This window comes from Spodoptera frugiperda, chromosome 12, assembly GCF_023101765.2.
Source record: "Spodoptera frugiperda isolate SF20-4 chromosome 12, AGI-APGP_CSIRO_Sfru_2.0, whole genome shotgun sequence".
NCBI classification, from domain to species: domain Eukaryota; kingdom Metazoa; phylum Arthropoda; class Insecta; order Lepidoptera; family Noctuidae; genus Spodoptera; species Spodoptera frugiperda.
Window position 1 is genome coordinate 5538296 of NC_064223.1, and position 17302 is coordinate 5555597.

The 17302-nt window shown below is 34.9% G+C and overlaps 3 protein-coding genes across 8 annotated transcripts in view; 2 read left to right on the forward strand and 1 right to left on the reverse strand.

Moving 5' to 3' along the window:
• LOC118262518 (metal-response element-binding transcription factor 2) lies at positions 1–8700 on the reverse strand. 5 transcript variants are annotated; one of them, XM_035573948.2, is made up of 11 exons: positions 8552–8700; positions 6205–6417; positions 5687–5980; positions 4660–4805; positions 4067–4177; positions 3237–3319; positions 2809–3004; positions 2304–2471; positions 2005–2108; positions 981–1908; positions 1–893 (listed from the first exon to the last, which is right to left on the reverse strand). In XM_035573948.2, exons 2-11 carry the CDS (start codon positions 6302–6304, stop codon positions 498–500), a joined length of 2526 nt encoding a protein of 841 aa, XP_035429841.1. In that variant the 5' UTR covers positions 6305–6417; positions 8552–8700; the 3' UTR covers positions 1–497. The 5 variants fall into 5 exon arrangements, with proteins under 5 accessions (XP_035429841.1, XP_035429840.1, XP_035429839.1 ...); XM_035573947.2 differs by having other exon boundaries at positions 4067–4165; positions 8255–8623; XM_035573946.2 differs by having other exon boundaries at positions 8255–8623.
• The window catches only part of LOC118262457 (1-acyl-sn-glycerol-3-phosphate acyltransferase beta), a 23331-nt gene continuing 13936 nt past the window's right edge, over positions 7908–17302 (forward strand). The window contains exons 1-2 of one of the 2 annotated variants that reach the window (XM_050697340.1): positions 7908–7973; positions 17004–17099. In XM_050697340.1, coding sequence (XP_050553297.1) covers positions 7923–7973; positions 17004–17099 — 147 coding nt within the window. In that variant the 5' untranslated portion in view covers positions 7908–7922. Of the gene's footprint in view, positions 7974–10923; positions 11149–17003; positions 17100–17302 lie in introns of those variants that run through there. The other variant, XM_050697341.1, reaches the window with a different exon arrangement.
• On the forward strand, positions 9160–10269 carry LOC118262458 (leucine-rich repeat-containing protein 57). Its single transcript, XM_035573824.2, has one exon. It carries the CDS (start codon positions 9348–9350, stop codon positions 10062–10064), a length of 717 nt encoding a protein of 238 aa, XP_035429717.2. The 5' UTR covers positions 9160–9347; the 3' UTR covers positions 10065–10269.

The following is a 17302-nucleotide window of genomic DNA, read 5'->3' on the forward strand; positions in this document are numbered from 1 at the left end:
TCCAATTGGAATAATAATATATCACATTCCTTGATCTTACTGTACATCTAGACTACAGACAAGCACTTATATATTATTACATTAATAATATGTATAGTTTTTAAATAAATTCATATTCGCCAATCCTCAAGTTCAGCCTAATATGTCGATGACGAACTCTGAATACATGTGAGAGCATATTTAAGTCAGCAGAACATAGATCAGCGCTTCGTTACAAGTATACTACTTTATCAGTATTAATAGTGAATTAGATAAATAGAAAAAATATAGGAGGCATACAAAAATAGCATCGAGTTTCAATAGTCCCATAAAATTGCTAGTATAGCAAAGAAAAGACATTTGCAAAACTGATGTTAATTTTGATTTATGAGACTTAAAACAGTCTTAGAAGTATTCTACTGTAAATGTAATGTAATAAAGGTCTGAAAATAGATGACTGCTTTCCGACTCTCAAATCCAAAGTTTGCCGATTATTTTACTTTATTTGGCTTTCCTCGTTAGGAGGCGTTAGAATCCCACTCTATGAGGTAGGCGGGGGCGGCGCCCGGCGCAAGTCGTCGCGCTAGAACGTGGAACGTTTGTCCGGCGCGGAAGTACGACTGTACACTCGACTTCAGCGCGGACAGTTGCTCGGCGTTCACCTCGGCGGCAGTGCTGTTAGCTTTATGAGGACTCAGCTGTAAACTTTTTACGCTGTTATTATTACTAGAGTTATTATTCGTATTCCTTCTCGCGTTTTCATAATAATTCTTCTCCTGTCTCTGTCTCAGTCTTCTACCGTGAAATTTCACGTTATTGGTGAGTGCCCCAGCCGGTGGAGCGACTTCACCATTTTCGTTTGGGATTTGAGCAGGTTTATTGTTGTCGTCCGGCAGAGGACATGACTTGTTCAACTGAAAATGAATGAAAAAATTAGTTTGTGAATTACGAATGGATTAATATATTTGTTTTATAACACAAGGTTTGGTACAATTAATTACCTGTTGCTGTAGATATTTCCGAGGCCTTCTGTATTTCCTTCTCTTTACCTCGCCATTAGGTCCTATGATAATGTCCTTTTCGCTAAGTTTTCTTTTCATCGGCCTCACTAATGGACCCATCGCTGGATTCAAGTTCACTGGTAACGAGAATCGTGAGTGATGATTGTTTTGCTTCCCATTTAGTTTACTATATACACTTGATGATAAGAATGGTCTCTTAGATGAGTAGCTATTTTGCATTAAAAATGGATTATTTTTCCCTTGGAAATCTTTTAGCGGTGGTATAATAATGTCTAGCGTGCCCCTGCTGGAGGTCTCGTCCCCTGAGGACTCCATGTCATGGGTGAAGTTGCTAGTGTATGGTGGAAAGCTATCCATGTGATGCAGAGACATTATTTTGGAATGTTCGATAATGTTCTTAGTAGATAACTTAGATAGTTCTAAGTTCATTGTAGCTATCCGTGTCGTGTGCGTATTTATATTGACGTTCGTGACGTCATTTTTGCTCACGTTTGTATCAACTATATTCTCTTTGGATATATTATCTAACTTTACAGAACATGAAACTAAAGAAGTGTTGAGAGATGGCACAGGAGGGGGTTCATCACATATTGACTTTGTTTCATTCGTAGTTACTATTTCAGTCAGCTCAGATATTTTCTCTAAATTATCGGCTTTGGCATCAGAAGTTCTAGGTGAAGAGGCGCAGATAGAGGGTACAGGTGAGGGTTGCTCATCGTTTTCAGTAGGTTTAACAGACTCGTAGGAACTAGTAGAATCGTTTTCTGAATTTGAGTTAGAGTTGAGATTTTCATGGAACCGCTTGCCCATCATCAGGTTCAGCCAATGACCATCAACTGGCACTATCATGCGTTGATTGTGGTTTTTATAGGAACTTTTATCAATGTTACTGCTAGAAGGTTGAGAACTGAAAACAAATAACAGATAATTAGTAAGTGTCTCATAGTTTCACAGGGCGCAAATAAACTTAGAGAAATGGGTATACATAATAATATTTTAATACCTGTCATCGACGACTGTTTGAGGTGAAGGCGCTCGCGGTAGAAACCTAAGTCGCGGCGCATATTCCCTCACCAACTTGTCTGTCAATGGGTCTCCTTTCTTGATCTGTGGGGCAAACATATTTGTGAAAAAAGTTTTAATACAATATGGGCGAAGATAACTTAGGTGCTTTTAACCCGATGGTGAAAAAAATGGAACAGATGCTACAAAATGATGTAAGGATTGTAGTAGATGTTTCAGTTTCTTTATCACAAAAATGTATCTACATATTATGTAGATCAATACAACCAATAAACTAACCTGTTCCAATGCAGATAGCTGGAGAGGCGGCGGCGGTGGGCGACGCAAGCGTAGACCCCAGATAGTGGCACGCTTCTTCATTTCGCGGCCACATTTAAATCGCTTACGTGAAGACGTTAACGCAGTTAATATCTTTTCGCGGCGCTCTTTTACTGGGGTTCGCCACATCTACAAATAAAATACAGTTAAATACACATCCTGTACAAAAAAATTACATAATTGTACCTGGCAATAAATATTGCATGTCGTCTTTTGGAAAGAAACAATAGACAAAGTGACCACATATACTGACCATGAAGCGTTAAAACTAGTCAAGCACTCTCCACGAAACCAAGCAAATGAACAAATTAATTTATAAAATGCTAAATATCCCGTTTCGAGTTCTAATGATATTACTGGTGACCATGTCAATGTAAAAACTTATATCACACAAAATAGTATCTTTCCAAAAGTCGATGTGCACAATTTATCGCCGGGTACTGTTCTTTCTTTCTAAATTTCTAACCTTTTCAGGTAATTGCAGTGCATGCCAATTATCCATGATGTACGGCATTATAACATTATCTAAGTCGAAATAATTGGGCGCATTGTACGCGGTGAGATTATAAAGCGCGAGGTGCGCCAGATCTAACCAACAGAGCTCCAGTCTTCGCAGATATTCCGCTCCGCCATTGCAATGAGCACACGCAAATATATACAATCTGGAAATAGAAGATATTTTATTAAAAATGCTAACATTTTTTGGGGTATAATATAACCTATAAGCAACTGAAATTTTATTAATGAAGTCGCCATATAAAACAAACAATTAAATATTACAGTATTCTTTTAAAAATATCACTACTAAAAATTTAATATAATATATCGCATCTATCAACTAAAACAGAGGCCTATTGTTTAGCAGTGGACTGTAAAAGGTTTACTTATACTTACTTATCGCCAGCATACAACGGGTATTGTAAACTCGACACGCATCTTTGGTGAAACCAACGAGAACACCGACAACATAGTAACATCTGGAACCAAAATGTAATATTACCACAAAAATACCACGCATAGAAACCTCGTTCCTTATAAGAAAATGGTTAAAATGGTCACCTCTCTTTCTCTTTCTATTTTGGGAACTGGTACCCATGGGATGGAAAGAGAGAGGCAAGTCACAAAAAAGGTGGGACGAAGACATCAGGCGTCGCGGGAATAATTTCGGGTAGAGTGGCCATAGAAAGGCCAGAATGGAGAAGATTGGAGGAGGCATTTGCCACTTGGCAAACGGACATGCGAAAGTGGAGAAAGAACACTTAAAGGCTATAATAAAAATGGTAAACATATCTATTAACAGCAGAAATTTTGTCATGCAACTAATAGGGTACCTATTATCCTAATTTTTTTTAATGTCTGTCAGGTATAATATTTTATTTTCTTGATTTTTTTTAATCTACGTAACTATGTGTTTCATTGGCTTTCTCAGTCGGGCAATGTAATAAACAAAATAACTCTGTGAAGGAAAGTCGAGTAATAGAACCTGCTTGAAATCAAGGCTGAATATTTGAGAGAATAAAATTATACAAAAATGTACTGCCTACAGAGGCGGATACTCAATCCAGCACCCGTCGCCAAAGGCAAACAACGCAATACTTACCAGAGAGCTGATTGCTTACCACTAGGTGATCTGTCTGGTCGTTTGCCGCCCTATGGCATAGAAGTGACCGAAATTGATAATAATTAAGAACTAAATGAGTAATAGATTAGGTAGAAAAACAAACCTGTGCGAGCCAGTCGCTTTTTTCGCCGCAGTAACAATGCGTTTCATTTTGGTCTTTACCAGCATCCGATACTGACGCCGACGAGGTCGTTGAAGCAGTCTGAAAATAATTCTAACATGAATATCATTAATAATATAAATGGAAGTGTGTTTATTTTACTGTTATAAGGGAAAGAGAGACCGTTAGTAGGCTGGAGAGCGATATAGGCTACTTTTGTCTTGACCAGGTGGGTGGCATAACAACTAGTTTTCTAATAAGGGCATCGATAATTTCGTATTGTTTAGTTACGATGATGTCTGGAGCAAGTGCCTTGTGGATCGATTGGTCGCAAACGCGATTTAATGCACGGAACCTCGAGTTCGATACTTGAATTGGGCTAATATACATAACATAAATTACATAATATATTAGATTTTTTCGATTTTCAAAATTTCTCAATAATAGCACAAAGTCAAGCATTCAGCCCATGTGTAATGGCAAGAACTAGGCCCATTACTTTCTTGCGGTAATTAAAAAATTCTACGGTCAAGGGTTGAAAGATATTCTATCATTTTGGGAAAGGGTGTGTTAGAATGGAACGGTAATAAACCTACATCGCAGGGTGGAGTGAGTTCCTGTTGCTGTCTCCTTTGCTGTCCCCCTTTAAATCTAAACAAGTCTGATCGCTTGAGCGCCCTGTTCTCCGCCGCGGCCACTCTGTACCTTTGGTCCACGCATCTCTTGCAGTGCCATGATGCACCTGTTAAAAAATTTGAATTTTAATCTTAGAACACGGAATTTTGTCGAAAGTGTGATTTGTGTAATTTTTTTTTGCAATCTTAATAGATATTCAATATCCAGGACCACATATTTTGTGTGTATGTGTGTAATAGCTGTATTTTTATTAGTATCAGGACATAACATTTCATGTGCATTGGCAGACTATGAGATGTTGGTTGATGGTAGTGGAAGTTGATGGGATTATGATCTATATCTATAAATGATATATAAGAACTCTATATCTAGAGAGAACCTTCTGCAAGTCTACCACGATATAAAGAAATCAACAAAATATGTAATTGGCTACTGTTACGCCTCATAAAAGGATTACATTCATTTTTGGCTACACCTGTGTCTTCATGACAATAATGTGCAGAACTAATCCTGTTCTGCACATATTAATCGTTGTAGAAAGTTTCGCACAATTGCGTAACTAGAAACTCGTACGTAACGTAACGTAACCTAGCTGCGGCGTACAATGGTGTATGGAGAAGTTCCGAAGTTCTTAGGTCGGAATATCAGTAAATTCTAGTTTTAAGAAGATGACATATAGTTTCACAAAGGTAATGTAAGTATCCAACCAGTACAGAGATAGGTATATACATAGTACACATGTAGATATGGGGTGGCAAACGGAAGGCTTTTGGGGTGTGACTGTAAGACAAGACACACCCTAAAACATGATAATAATGAAATTATTGTTTCAGTTTCACTACACCGCTACTAATTTCAGCGTATCGTGCCAATATCGCTAATAATAAGTCTTCAAATTAAAACTGACAGCTTGATGTGATGGATAGAGTGGAAAATTAGCAAAAAAGTTGGAATTTAAAGACACAGTCGCTTGATCGCAGTACGTACCGTTAATCCATGCGTCGACGGGCGGCGAATGGCACTTGGCGTGGTAGCCTCTTCCGCACATGTCGCACGCGATGATCGCGTTGGTCGCGGGGCTGGCGGCCGGGCCCTCGCGGCGCTTGCACACCACGCACATGATGCGCCCGTCGTCCGCCGGCGGGGCGCTCAGCAGCTTCAGCGAAGCCACCGGCGCCCACGCGTGCGTCCCATCCCCAAACTTCACTAAACATCGCGCAGTCCCCGTCCCCACTTCGCATGAGTCGTTGTCATTACTAGTACTCAACTCTACTATTGTTCCTGGTTTGAAGGAAACACTGCATAAATATTGTATTCTATACCAATTTAGGTTTTAGGCGTATACAAATTCAACACAATATTTTTTTTATACTATAGCACTTAACGGACACAGCTTGCCACAAAGCAGAGTAGAGAAGATAAGAACCAAAATTACACAGCCTACGGGTGATTCACTTTATGTTTCACAAGTTATACACAAGAATACAACAAGAGTAAATACACACCTAAATAATATCGTCCATCTTTGTTTGGTACCAGTACATCATCCCCACAATGGAATGGATTAGCATTATTTTTCTCCGTATTGGTTGTAGAGTCTGGCATCGCATCCTGTGTCTCTTCTTCTTTTTTTTCATTCTTTTTGCTAGCACATGGTGTAATTGTTTTGTCAAGGTCGCTCAGGAGGGCATCGATCAGAGATAACTGTGTTGAGACCTCTATAGAACAAAACGATAAAGTAAATAAACACGTATTGGACCATTCATCATGAAAGTCAATTTATATTAATGAAACTGTGCATGGGTTCATAAGCTAAGAAGTAATCCATGAAAAGGGTTATGAAAGGGCCATTAATGGGTTAATAAAAGAAACTTTTACAATACATATTATTTTAAGAGCTCAACAAACAGTAGTATTGTTTTAGAAAAGTTTAGCCTAACTTTCTTGACTTGGTTCCTTTAAAAGAGTATGAATAACCTATATTTATTTATTTGGTTTTCATTGCAAACTTTTATTAACACCTCATTAAATGCAAACTTATGTTTACTGTAATTTTTGTAACTTATAGTAGAATTACTGTTGGAAGTAACAGATATTTAATATTGGTTTATTGGTCCTTACTTTGACTGTTAGGACCAACTCTTGTGGAAGATTATTGAGTTGTTTTAAAGCTTTAAATGTAGTGTGTGTCACATAAGTTTATCCGGAACTTATATGGTGTTGAAAGAGGTGCTTAGTATAGTATATATAAGAGTATATTAAGTATACTGTGTAAAATAAGGTTATAAAGATTCCTTACAGTTAATAGGTTTGTATTTATCAATTTCTTTACCTACACAGATAGATAAGGTTGTTATGTTTACCACAATAATGAAGCACTAAATGTTTTTATAAACAAAAATACACTGAAATGATCAATCATGTACAAGTGAGTTGCAGGTTCAATTTTGAGATATACAGGAATATACTTACTCCAAAGTTATTATCCATTATATTGTTCCAATTGTAAGCAGGAAAAGAATAGAATGGGTGAATGTATGATTACAAAGACATGGTTGTGAGAAGAGGATGAAAGGGTTTATTACATCAAGAGGATTATTAAAAGGGATTTTATTGACACTGATGTACAACATAAATTACTTAAAACTATGCAAGCAGTGGAAGCAAGATAGTTTTCTAGAGTATAGTGTATTCTTAACTAACAATTCTGGGATAAAAATCTATGGTTTCTGAGCAAAATAATGCATGATTGGATTAAAATGTCCAATATTGTATCATAACCCCAATGTCTGGCAAATTGGTGTAAAATACTGATACTCCATTCCTGTTGACTAGTTACAGCAATAATTTAACATATTATTTTCCCTATACACTTATGAGGATAAAATATTTTAAGTAAGTATTTTGAAGGAATATTGTTGTTAATTAGGACATAATTACTTTAAATATAATGCAAGTTTAAATACCTCAGGATCAGCTGCTTATTAGATTTTCAAAATCTTACTGAAAATGCAGACTGATATTTTTCTCTCAGAATCTCAAAATTTACTTTTTTCTTCCTTTTAACTTAGCACAAACCAAGATAATGTAATAAGTTTGCTAATCGTATTGTAATTTGAATGCATTGATAGCTGATCTCTTTGGTAATCATGGGCATAAATACGTGTCAATAATGTTGAAAACTTCTTGCTTATTTTGTATTTATGGACATAAATCAATCAAAATGACAATAATAAACAGCACCGCTTATATTTCTCATGAATCACAGATTATGGTGAGTTAGATTTCTGTGTTACATACTGTTAGATTTATCGGTTGTCCTAGAGAATTACTCGCCGAGCGTGCATCGTTATTTTACGAGATAGTTTTTCAGATAATCGTGTACGTTCCACTTAGGCACCGATTTTAATATAATGGTTCTCTATACAACAAATAAATAAGACCTAAACCAGGCACACGCTGAGAAAAAGTTACGATAGAAGCTATCATCACAATTTATCAAAGCATTTGAAAAAATAAGCTGAAATCTTCTTGTAACAATTATTTGCTACTTACCAGCGTTGATGTCCATCTCAATTATGATTTCTTTAACTCATATAAAGCATTGGAGAAGCATAATTTGGACTCAAATTTCATACTTTATGAGCAAACACGTAAAGCATTGGCGCTTTTGCGGCCATTATACTAGTCAAACGTTTCACAGTTTTCCCGCGGTAACAAAATCTAACTTAAATTCATGGGTAAACTTGATTGACAACGACTTTATTTATTGACTACACTTTTATTTCATTTATATAAACACTTTATTTCTAAATTCATATTAATTAACCATTATAAATTAAACAAAATAACCTTTCGAATTTCTTCTATCGGATATCAATCCCCTCCGTGCAGTGTGCACGCACGTCACTATTGTTGAATGTTGGAGGTACTGTTTTTATTTAGTGTATTATCTGTTGTATATCCTACCGTTCATTCCGTTATTTTTGGTAAAATTATCAAAATATTTAATTATTGATAATTTTACTGTTTAGATAAAAATAATCTTTAATTTTATATTTAATACCTCTACAATTAGTGGTAACAACATTTCATTGCAAGCTTTTTTACATATAAAATTACCTGCCAAGACAAAGTAACACAGTGGTTACAAATCGAATATTAATAACTGTGTGCTAAAAATAATATTTATAATAATATACGATTGTACGTAAAGATAAAAACGTTTGGTTTAAATATCATTGAGGCGTAGGAAAATATTAAATATGGCAATACAATAATATAGCAAATGGTAATATTTTGTTGTGATCCTACGAAAATGAGAAAAAGAGTAATAAAATTTTCTTACATTTAAATTTTTCTTTGTAATATTATTCAACTAATAATTAAAGTTTTAAATGTTTTACAACTAAAAACGCTATTCGTAAAGTCAAGAAGAAAATAGCTAAAAACTACCATTTCTCAGTCTGTGGTTACAAGTAGAAGGGAATGTCAATGACTCAATGTGTCAAATTCAACATCAACACGAAAAAAAAACTAAAAATAAATTGAAAGTCACAACAATCCAAAATATTAATATCACATGATTTTATCACTTTGTTTTAGTTATACATTAGTCAATACGCACAAATTGCAGTGAGTGATTGAAATGGGTAACTCTAGTATTAAGCAGCATTATGAAACTGCGTCGAAAACAGGTGTTTTGCAATTATCTGATTACAAGCTGAAGGAAATACCTGATGAAGCCCTCAATTTAAGTGATAAATTAAGGAATTTAGATTTATCGAAGAACAAATTATCATCTTTACCCAATGACGTATGTAAATTCAAGCTGTTGAAGCAGCTGAACCTAGACACTAATAGAATAGAGACCATTCCAGATTCCTTAGGCAATATGAAGAAGCTTGAGATGTTTAATATGTCTAATAACTTAATAACATTCCTACCAGAGTCTTTTGCTAAGCTGAGTAACTTGAAACAAGTGTATTTAAGTAATAACAGGATAAAGGAGTTTCCAACACAGTTGTTGGGTCTTCATAGTTTGGAGGTTGTGGACTTATCGCACAACAAGATAACTGAGATACCTAAAGGAATGTCGGAGTTGTATGTAGCTGAACTTAATTTGAGTCAGAATGAGATTTCGATAATCAGTGATGACATGCATCTGGCTCCTAGACTAAAGATATTAAGGCTCGAAGAGAATTGTTTGAGTTTAGAAGCGATCAGACCGAGTTTGCTGCGAGACTCTAAAATGCATACCATCAATTTGGATGGTAATTTGTTTGAACAAAAACAGTTAGTGTCTGTTGAAGGATATAATGAGTACACGGAGAGATATACTGCAATGAAGAAGAAAATGTTCTGAGGAGTAAAAATAATAATGTTTTTGAAATTTCCAAAATCAAATGTTTCTATCGATGTCATTCGACACTAAAGATTTATATTTTAATGTGTATAAGGACACTTATCTTGTAATAAATTACTATACACCAAATCTAGTTTATTTATTTGTGTTACTTGTTTGTGTAATGTGTTTATATGTTAATATAATATAAAATTAATACTCTGTTGTTTCTGTTTTATTTTAGTCAATACCACCTGTACATTCGATTTTTTATCACTTCTAGTGGATAACTCTTCACTCATCAATGTCAATAATAGTTCGCCCACAGCTTCGACAAAAAACATCTTATAGGAAATGGCTCTAGCAACTTTTCTAACTATAAGTACCTTATACCTAGTCCATATAGGACCAAATACCTCCCTAAAATGGTTACTGTAGTTAATTGAAGGGTTTGTTTTGAAGACATCGATTTACTTGAATTATTGATTCTAGGTGACTGAAGTCTTACTTTCATTTACCCTGAGAAGTAAAATTTGTATCTACAGTTAGGTACCTAGGAGCTAAAATATGTATAAATATTCATTTTATATGTACATTATTGTAGTGTTTTGCTACGAGCTACGAATCGCTTAAAACTTTCGTTTTCCTAAGCTAAACTGCTATATATTGCAAGTTTTCCAAGTACCCACCTTGACTAATTAAAACTACCTACCCACCAAATAATTTCGACTTCAAAAAGGAGGTTTCCAGTTCGTCGGAATAGTTTTGTTTTATTATATAATTTTTGTCAATAAATATAAGTTGCTGCTATTGTTCGTGTGCGCGTATGTCTGTACGTGTTATCGTAAAGTGCGATGACGCGTTTAGTGCATTTCAAGCGCGCGATGTCGGACCAATCGAAGTTTAGTAACAAAAGGCAGTGTTGTGGTTGGAGTGTTGCGCGGAGGTCGTGTGTCACGACTCGGCGCGAAACAAATCGCGATCCCTAATATTCGTACAAAATTCAAATTGTACAATTTCTCCCCAGTGAATTTGGACTTTTTGTAGTTGGAATTGAGTTCTAAATAGTGCCAATTATAGTTTCGTCTCAAGTTACGATCATAAAGTAAGTAGAAATAGTTTAAGAGTTGTTATTTATGTTTGTGCATCAATTTTAAGTACCTATTGGAATAGGTTTTCTTCTCAACTCCAGTTGCGCATTGTACATTCATTATCCTAGAGTGGAGTATATAGAAAATAGGGAGATAACTGGATCAGAATTATAAAATTGTACTATAATTAGAACTTATGACGGGATATTTACCATGTTTATTGAATTTGGTGAGTTTCCGATATTTCGGCACTGTTGCAAGCGCCATGATCACGGATTAACTGTTAATTATTATATATATATTAATTAACAGTTAATATATTAACAGTTAATTATTATATTATTATATATAATATATATATTAATAAATATCCCGTCATAAGTTCTAATTATAGTGTTAGTGACCATGTCAGTTTAAAAACTTATATTTAAAATTGTATTCAGCATATTTTAAAGTACGGTACAATATAGGTACATACGACGTTTCCGGCATTAAGATAGCTATCAAAATAATTACGATATTTTGGTAATTACAGATAAAGAAATGTAATGAAGTATCTGTTGTTAAGGCGACATTAAAACTCCTTTGAAAGTTTCGAACTTACTTAGGTAGGTACCAAACTATCCAAAATAAGTTTCTACCTAGTTCATTACCCGGTTATTTTGAATTAAACGAATTTATTCTGTATTGTAATGTAATGACCCCAAGAATTAACTATGTATTTAGGAAAGAGCCAGCCTAACTGGAATATTTTTAACGATAGAATTAATTCTTATTCCTGGCTTCACTTGTGTAATTTGTATAGCATCTATAGTTGGTAGGTAAAAAATGCATGTAATGTAAGTAACTAATTATTTTTTATTTTCCTTCCTCAGGATTAGAAATATAGGTACCTTCCTTTCCTTTAATGCAGATACAATTGAATAGAAACAATAATTTTATTGGGTAAATAGAATAACTTGCAGTCAGGGATTAGTGCATATAGGAAATTCATAGATTTTCGCAGTATGAGCATTTATATAAATGTATTTGTTTAGGTAGGTACCTAAGTATTGGCGCTGGTTGAGTATGAATCATAAACCAAAGGTACTTAGTAAGTACCTACCTACGTATACCTAGGTATAGTATGTATTGTATGGTAGTATTATTATGGTTTAACTGCTGACATACAAAACGAAACACACATGTTTTTGTTTTGCTAAAACTTACTGCGTCTAACACTTAAGGCATGTTTCACATTGTCTGATTAATAGTTTCTGTTAATTTAATAGCTAAACAGTGTGTAATAGACCTTATAACTGTACCTACTATAAGTTTTAATGGTTTAACTAAGAATACTGGGTTATTTTTTTGTTATGTAGATGTATCAATTATCGAACCTGCATAGTAATTTAATCATATACAACTACAGTTATAATTATGTAGTTATAAATACTTCTAACTGTAATTATAAAGGTACGTATATCGTTAACATATACACTCTACGCATCTACACTTGGTCTACGCGTACCCATCTTGATCATTCCCAAGTACTTTCACTGTACGTCAAATCCGCTTCGAAAAACGAACCCAAGCGCCCGTGAACCGTAATTATGTGGGTCACTGCCCTTAGAAAGGGTCAATTATAACAATCAGATGCCAATAAGTTCGAATGTCGCCCATACTTAACTGGCTGGTTAGAAAGGAAGGAATTAATTTTAATCAAAATTTAGAAAAGGGCGATGCAATGTTTGTTAGAGTAAAGTTTTAGATCTACTTAAATAGGACATAGACAGCCTATGTCTAGCCATTGTCCCATGGGGGCAGGCAGAAACCACAGAATGTACCTAACCTATTTATTTCGATCCTCGCATATTTAGCGCTTGTTTCACCACCTTCATAAAAGTACCAGACTTTATAGTTCTTAATTCAAATATGAAACAGGCCCTTATATACTAAAACGTTTAGGTAACTATTACTAATAAAATTAACGAGTACGCTATGAAGCAATCTATTTCTTCAGCCGCTATCGATAGATTATAGTAATCCAATGTCTATGGAAAAAGCGGGCATTTAATCAGTGTTGCTGTATGATCGGTGCGTGATTAGTGGTCATCAGGGTTATCGAATCTCACGTGGAACGATAATGGAAATGTAAATAAATATTTCCAATCAACTCTACCATTTATTGAACCGATAATATTGAACTAGCGAATGCTAGTGGTTTACTTTACTTTTTTATGTCCCAGAGGACATAAAAACGATGGACATAGAGATGGAGTAAAATAAAGCCTTTTTTAAGGGGGGAAAATCATCCAATGAATTCTCTCGCTTTGAGCGAGGCGAGAGGGAGTGTCAACTACCGATTAAAAGCTACCCCGTTCCTACTCCTGCTTTTCGAGCCGGAGCCCCGGTAAACCCGCTAGATAGTCCGCAGTTCCGGATCAGTCATCAGCCCTACTGTGCCCCATCTGTGGTGGTCTGATGAACCAACGTAGCCTAAATTAAGATTTTTTGAATTACGTCTGCTATAAGTTCGATTCATTTTCTCCGAGAATCATTGAATTGTTTAAAATGATAGGTATTTTTAGATTGTAAAGAAAACTAATTTCATTAAGTTAGTCAATTTATAGTTAGGGAAGTTTTTATTAATCACAAAATATCAAAAGGTCCCCAAGTTTTGTCTAGTTTCTAATAATTAGGTCTCATTAACAGCTATTTATAGAATTTATCATTTGCTCTGTTTAATTATATGTTAGTAATATTATATTAATATTTAATAATGCTGTTGTTTTTGTTATCGTGTATCGACGGTTAATAAGCAAACATATCCGGAATTGCAATGGTCGCCACGTGAGTTGTGTTTAGTTAGAGATATCACTATTTAATGGCGTAAACATGATCCTACGTGACTCATGACATTAGAATTCTATATGTACTGCCTACTTATTTGTAATTAGATGATTTCTAATCTTCTTGTTTCCGCCCTTGTTAAAAGTTACCTGGAATCGGACAATACATCTTCTTTTTCTTTTCTCCCCTTTCGTTCGTCGTCCTAGAAGAAACTCTCTGGTACTTTTTTACGTCATTCGTTAGATTTAGATTTCAGCCATGATAGTCCCACTGCAGGGCATAGGCCTCCCAACCCTCCACAGGCTCCACTCAGTATAGTAAGTTTTGCCCACCGTTCGTCCGAAATTCGTCATTCTTTACACAGCCTATTCACCTTTTGTCTTCTTTTAATTTTCTTAAGGTATCCTTATAAGCAGAGTAGGGTGAGGCGAAAAGGAAGTTTGACAATTCTAAATTAGTTCTGATACCTTTACAGCAATTTTGCACCACCAGACCACATAAGTAGATGCATTGTTCAGTGTAATATGACTGGGCTAACTTTTGACAGGCCTCAAACATAAAGTAATTAGGTTATGTACCTCGTAAACTCGGAGTAGTTATGCTTAACAATGTTAAACTTAACTATGCCATTGCATTAATTTATGTACGAGTATCTCTTGGAATTAAAGGACTCGTCGTTTAAATTATGGTTTATTATTTATACATAAGTACTTTGTTGCTAATTTACTGGATATCTGGGTTATTTATTAGTTCTTCAGAAGTAGGCTTATTAACATATTAGGTACAGCATAAAGTTTATTATAGTATACTAGCTACTTCCGCGCGGTTTCACCCGCTCTGCTTGGTTCCTATTGTTCATAGCGTGATGTTTTATAGCCTATAGCCTTCCTCGATAAATGCACTATCCAACACAAAAAGAATTATTCAATTCGGACCAGTAGTTCCGGAGATTAGCGCGTCGTTCAAACAAACAAACAAACAAACTCTTCAGCTTTATAATATTAGTATAGATATGATTTTAATTGAATTAATTATTAACAATATAATTATAAAATTGTCTATCGTGCGATTTATCGAAAATTCTGCTGTAATGGGTCAATATCGATTGATTAAAATTGACCACGGTTAGCCATTACAAAATGTACCAGTTAAGGTGACAGGTAGGCGTGACAGATGCGTTTGCGACTGTTCCAAAAAGGCTATGCGAGGCTATAACTTTGACAAAGGTCAGTGTTTGAAACGTACGTGTGACACGATGGTGTCCATGTGTATTGCTAAATGAATCTATTAAATATAGCGTAGAACGTTGCAGGATTTATAATGCAGGTGAATTTACGTGGTCGGAATCAGGGGGCCTACTCTAATTCAATGAACCAAAAAAAACCTTCGCAGATTGCATACTACAATTCTATTTATTGCGAATAGTGTAGGTACTTATTGCAAGTATTATATTTACCATCTATTAACTAACGACTTATCTAGGTGTCTTGTTTTGAAAAATTAAATATACACTGAGAAAATCAGTTAATACTAGCACGATAATGGTAGACTAGTGGGTACCTTATCATAGAATAGATAAATGATTCATAATATTGTGAATATGTAAAAAAAGAAACAAAAATTGGATAACCTTACCTTGATAAATTTTGTTTTGCGATGGGTCATATTGTTACAATGTATTTTATCTGCTGTGTGTTTCGCTGAGTAAGTGGCGACAGAATGTCTGCACAATTCTGCAGTCACATCCAACTGCATTAACATACTGCATGCACTACAATCTATCCATAATTTTGATATTGCTTTTAAGGAAATTGTGTGTTCCAACTCTTTTAAGTTATATTATTGTTTTTCGTTTCTCTGCTTTGTATATTTTGGAAAAGAGTAGTTTCCAAACACAATACAAATGTGGTACTGTACAGATTACTTACATAGCTTTTCGACGAGGTACCTCGACAGGTTTCAAGTCATGGTGGGGGCTCATAGTTACAAGCAACATGTGCGACATCCAACATGCAGCATTCAATTAATCATAATTTAAATTAATTTAAAAATTCTATTTATAATTTATAATATAAATATTATAAATATTATATTATATTTAGAGAAAAGTGTGGTTTGAAAGACGATGTAGTGACAAGGATTGAAAGGGGAATGTTACGATGGTTTGGACATGTAGAAAGGATGGATGAAAACAGATTTACGATAGAAGTATACAAGGCAAATATGAGTGGGACCGTCGGTAGAGGGCGCCCCAGACGGACATATAGCGATGATGAGCAGATTGGCGATATATTAAAAAAGGGCCAAATTAAAAGTACCTTTAACCGACGAGCATGCATGAAAAGACTGATGACTGTTGATGAAGCGAAAGAAGTGTGTAAGAACCGTGGCAATTGGCGTTCCATTGTCTATATATAATACCTAAATATAATTATTTAAAGAAATAAAACATATAATATAATATTAATAACAATTATGAGCAGAATTTTTGTTTAATTTCATTTAAAGTTAACTTAATTTTAACAAAAAATCCATTCTAGAATTAAAATGTTAATTTATTTTATACTTTAAATAGGACTGATAAGTAATATTTAAATGATTTGCTTTTAAATTACTAAGATTTAATATAAAATACACCATCTCGGAAAGGATAAAATTATTACATAACCGCACAATCCTACTTGAATGTGTCACCAAGAAGTTTATTCATTGAAGTAATTTGTACCCAGTCCAATAGACCAACAATCATTCGTTGGCCACTCGCGCAAATAGGTACTTTACATACCTACCTATACCCACTTGTAGACCTACAAAGGATCGGGAGTATCTCGTTGTGTAGATATGCAAAATAAGGACAGTTTTTACGTCAATACGAAGTGGCCATTGACCATATCGCCGTTCCTTATCAATCAAGCGCTCAGTTCTCTTCGAGCATTTTATCATAGCACAATGCTACCGATGTAATTCGCATAATAGTCAATGGCGGATAAATTGTTGGCGGGAAAAATAATCTGTCACTTTTGTTTTTTTTTTTTAGGACGAGACAATGTCGGCGAACGTCATTTTGGGGTGCGTGATGGCACTGGTCATCATACTCTTCACAATTAGCTCTATGGCCAGATATTATATTAAGGTATGTTATTCTCGATTATCTGATTGATGATTCATTCGTTTCTGGAAAACATGGTGTCATCAGCAAAATAAACCATATTTTTTAAGTACAAAGGTTGCTTGTTGTGTGTGCGGTTTCGCAATAGTTATTATGATGATGATGATTGATAGTTTTATCACTGTACTTTGGATCATCATGGACTTTGGCCCTTGATATTGATACTT

Bases quoted from the DNA above. Each gene is read 5' to 3' on its own strand.
- LOC118262518 (XM_035573946.2), bottom strand. The intron at 2,109-2,303 runs GTTAGTTTATTG...TTTGCCCCACAG, and splicing joins AGCTATCTGCATTGGAACAG to ATCAAGAAAGGAGACCCATT. The intron at 894-980 runs GTAATTAATTGT...ATTCATTTTCAG, and splicing joins GGAAATATCTACAGCAACAG to TTGAACAAGTCATGTCCTCT.
- LOC118262458 (XM_035573824.2), top strand. From the start codon at position 9,348: ATGGGTAACTCTAGTATTAAGCAGCATTATGAAACTGCGTCGAAAACA.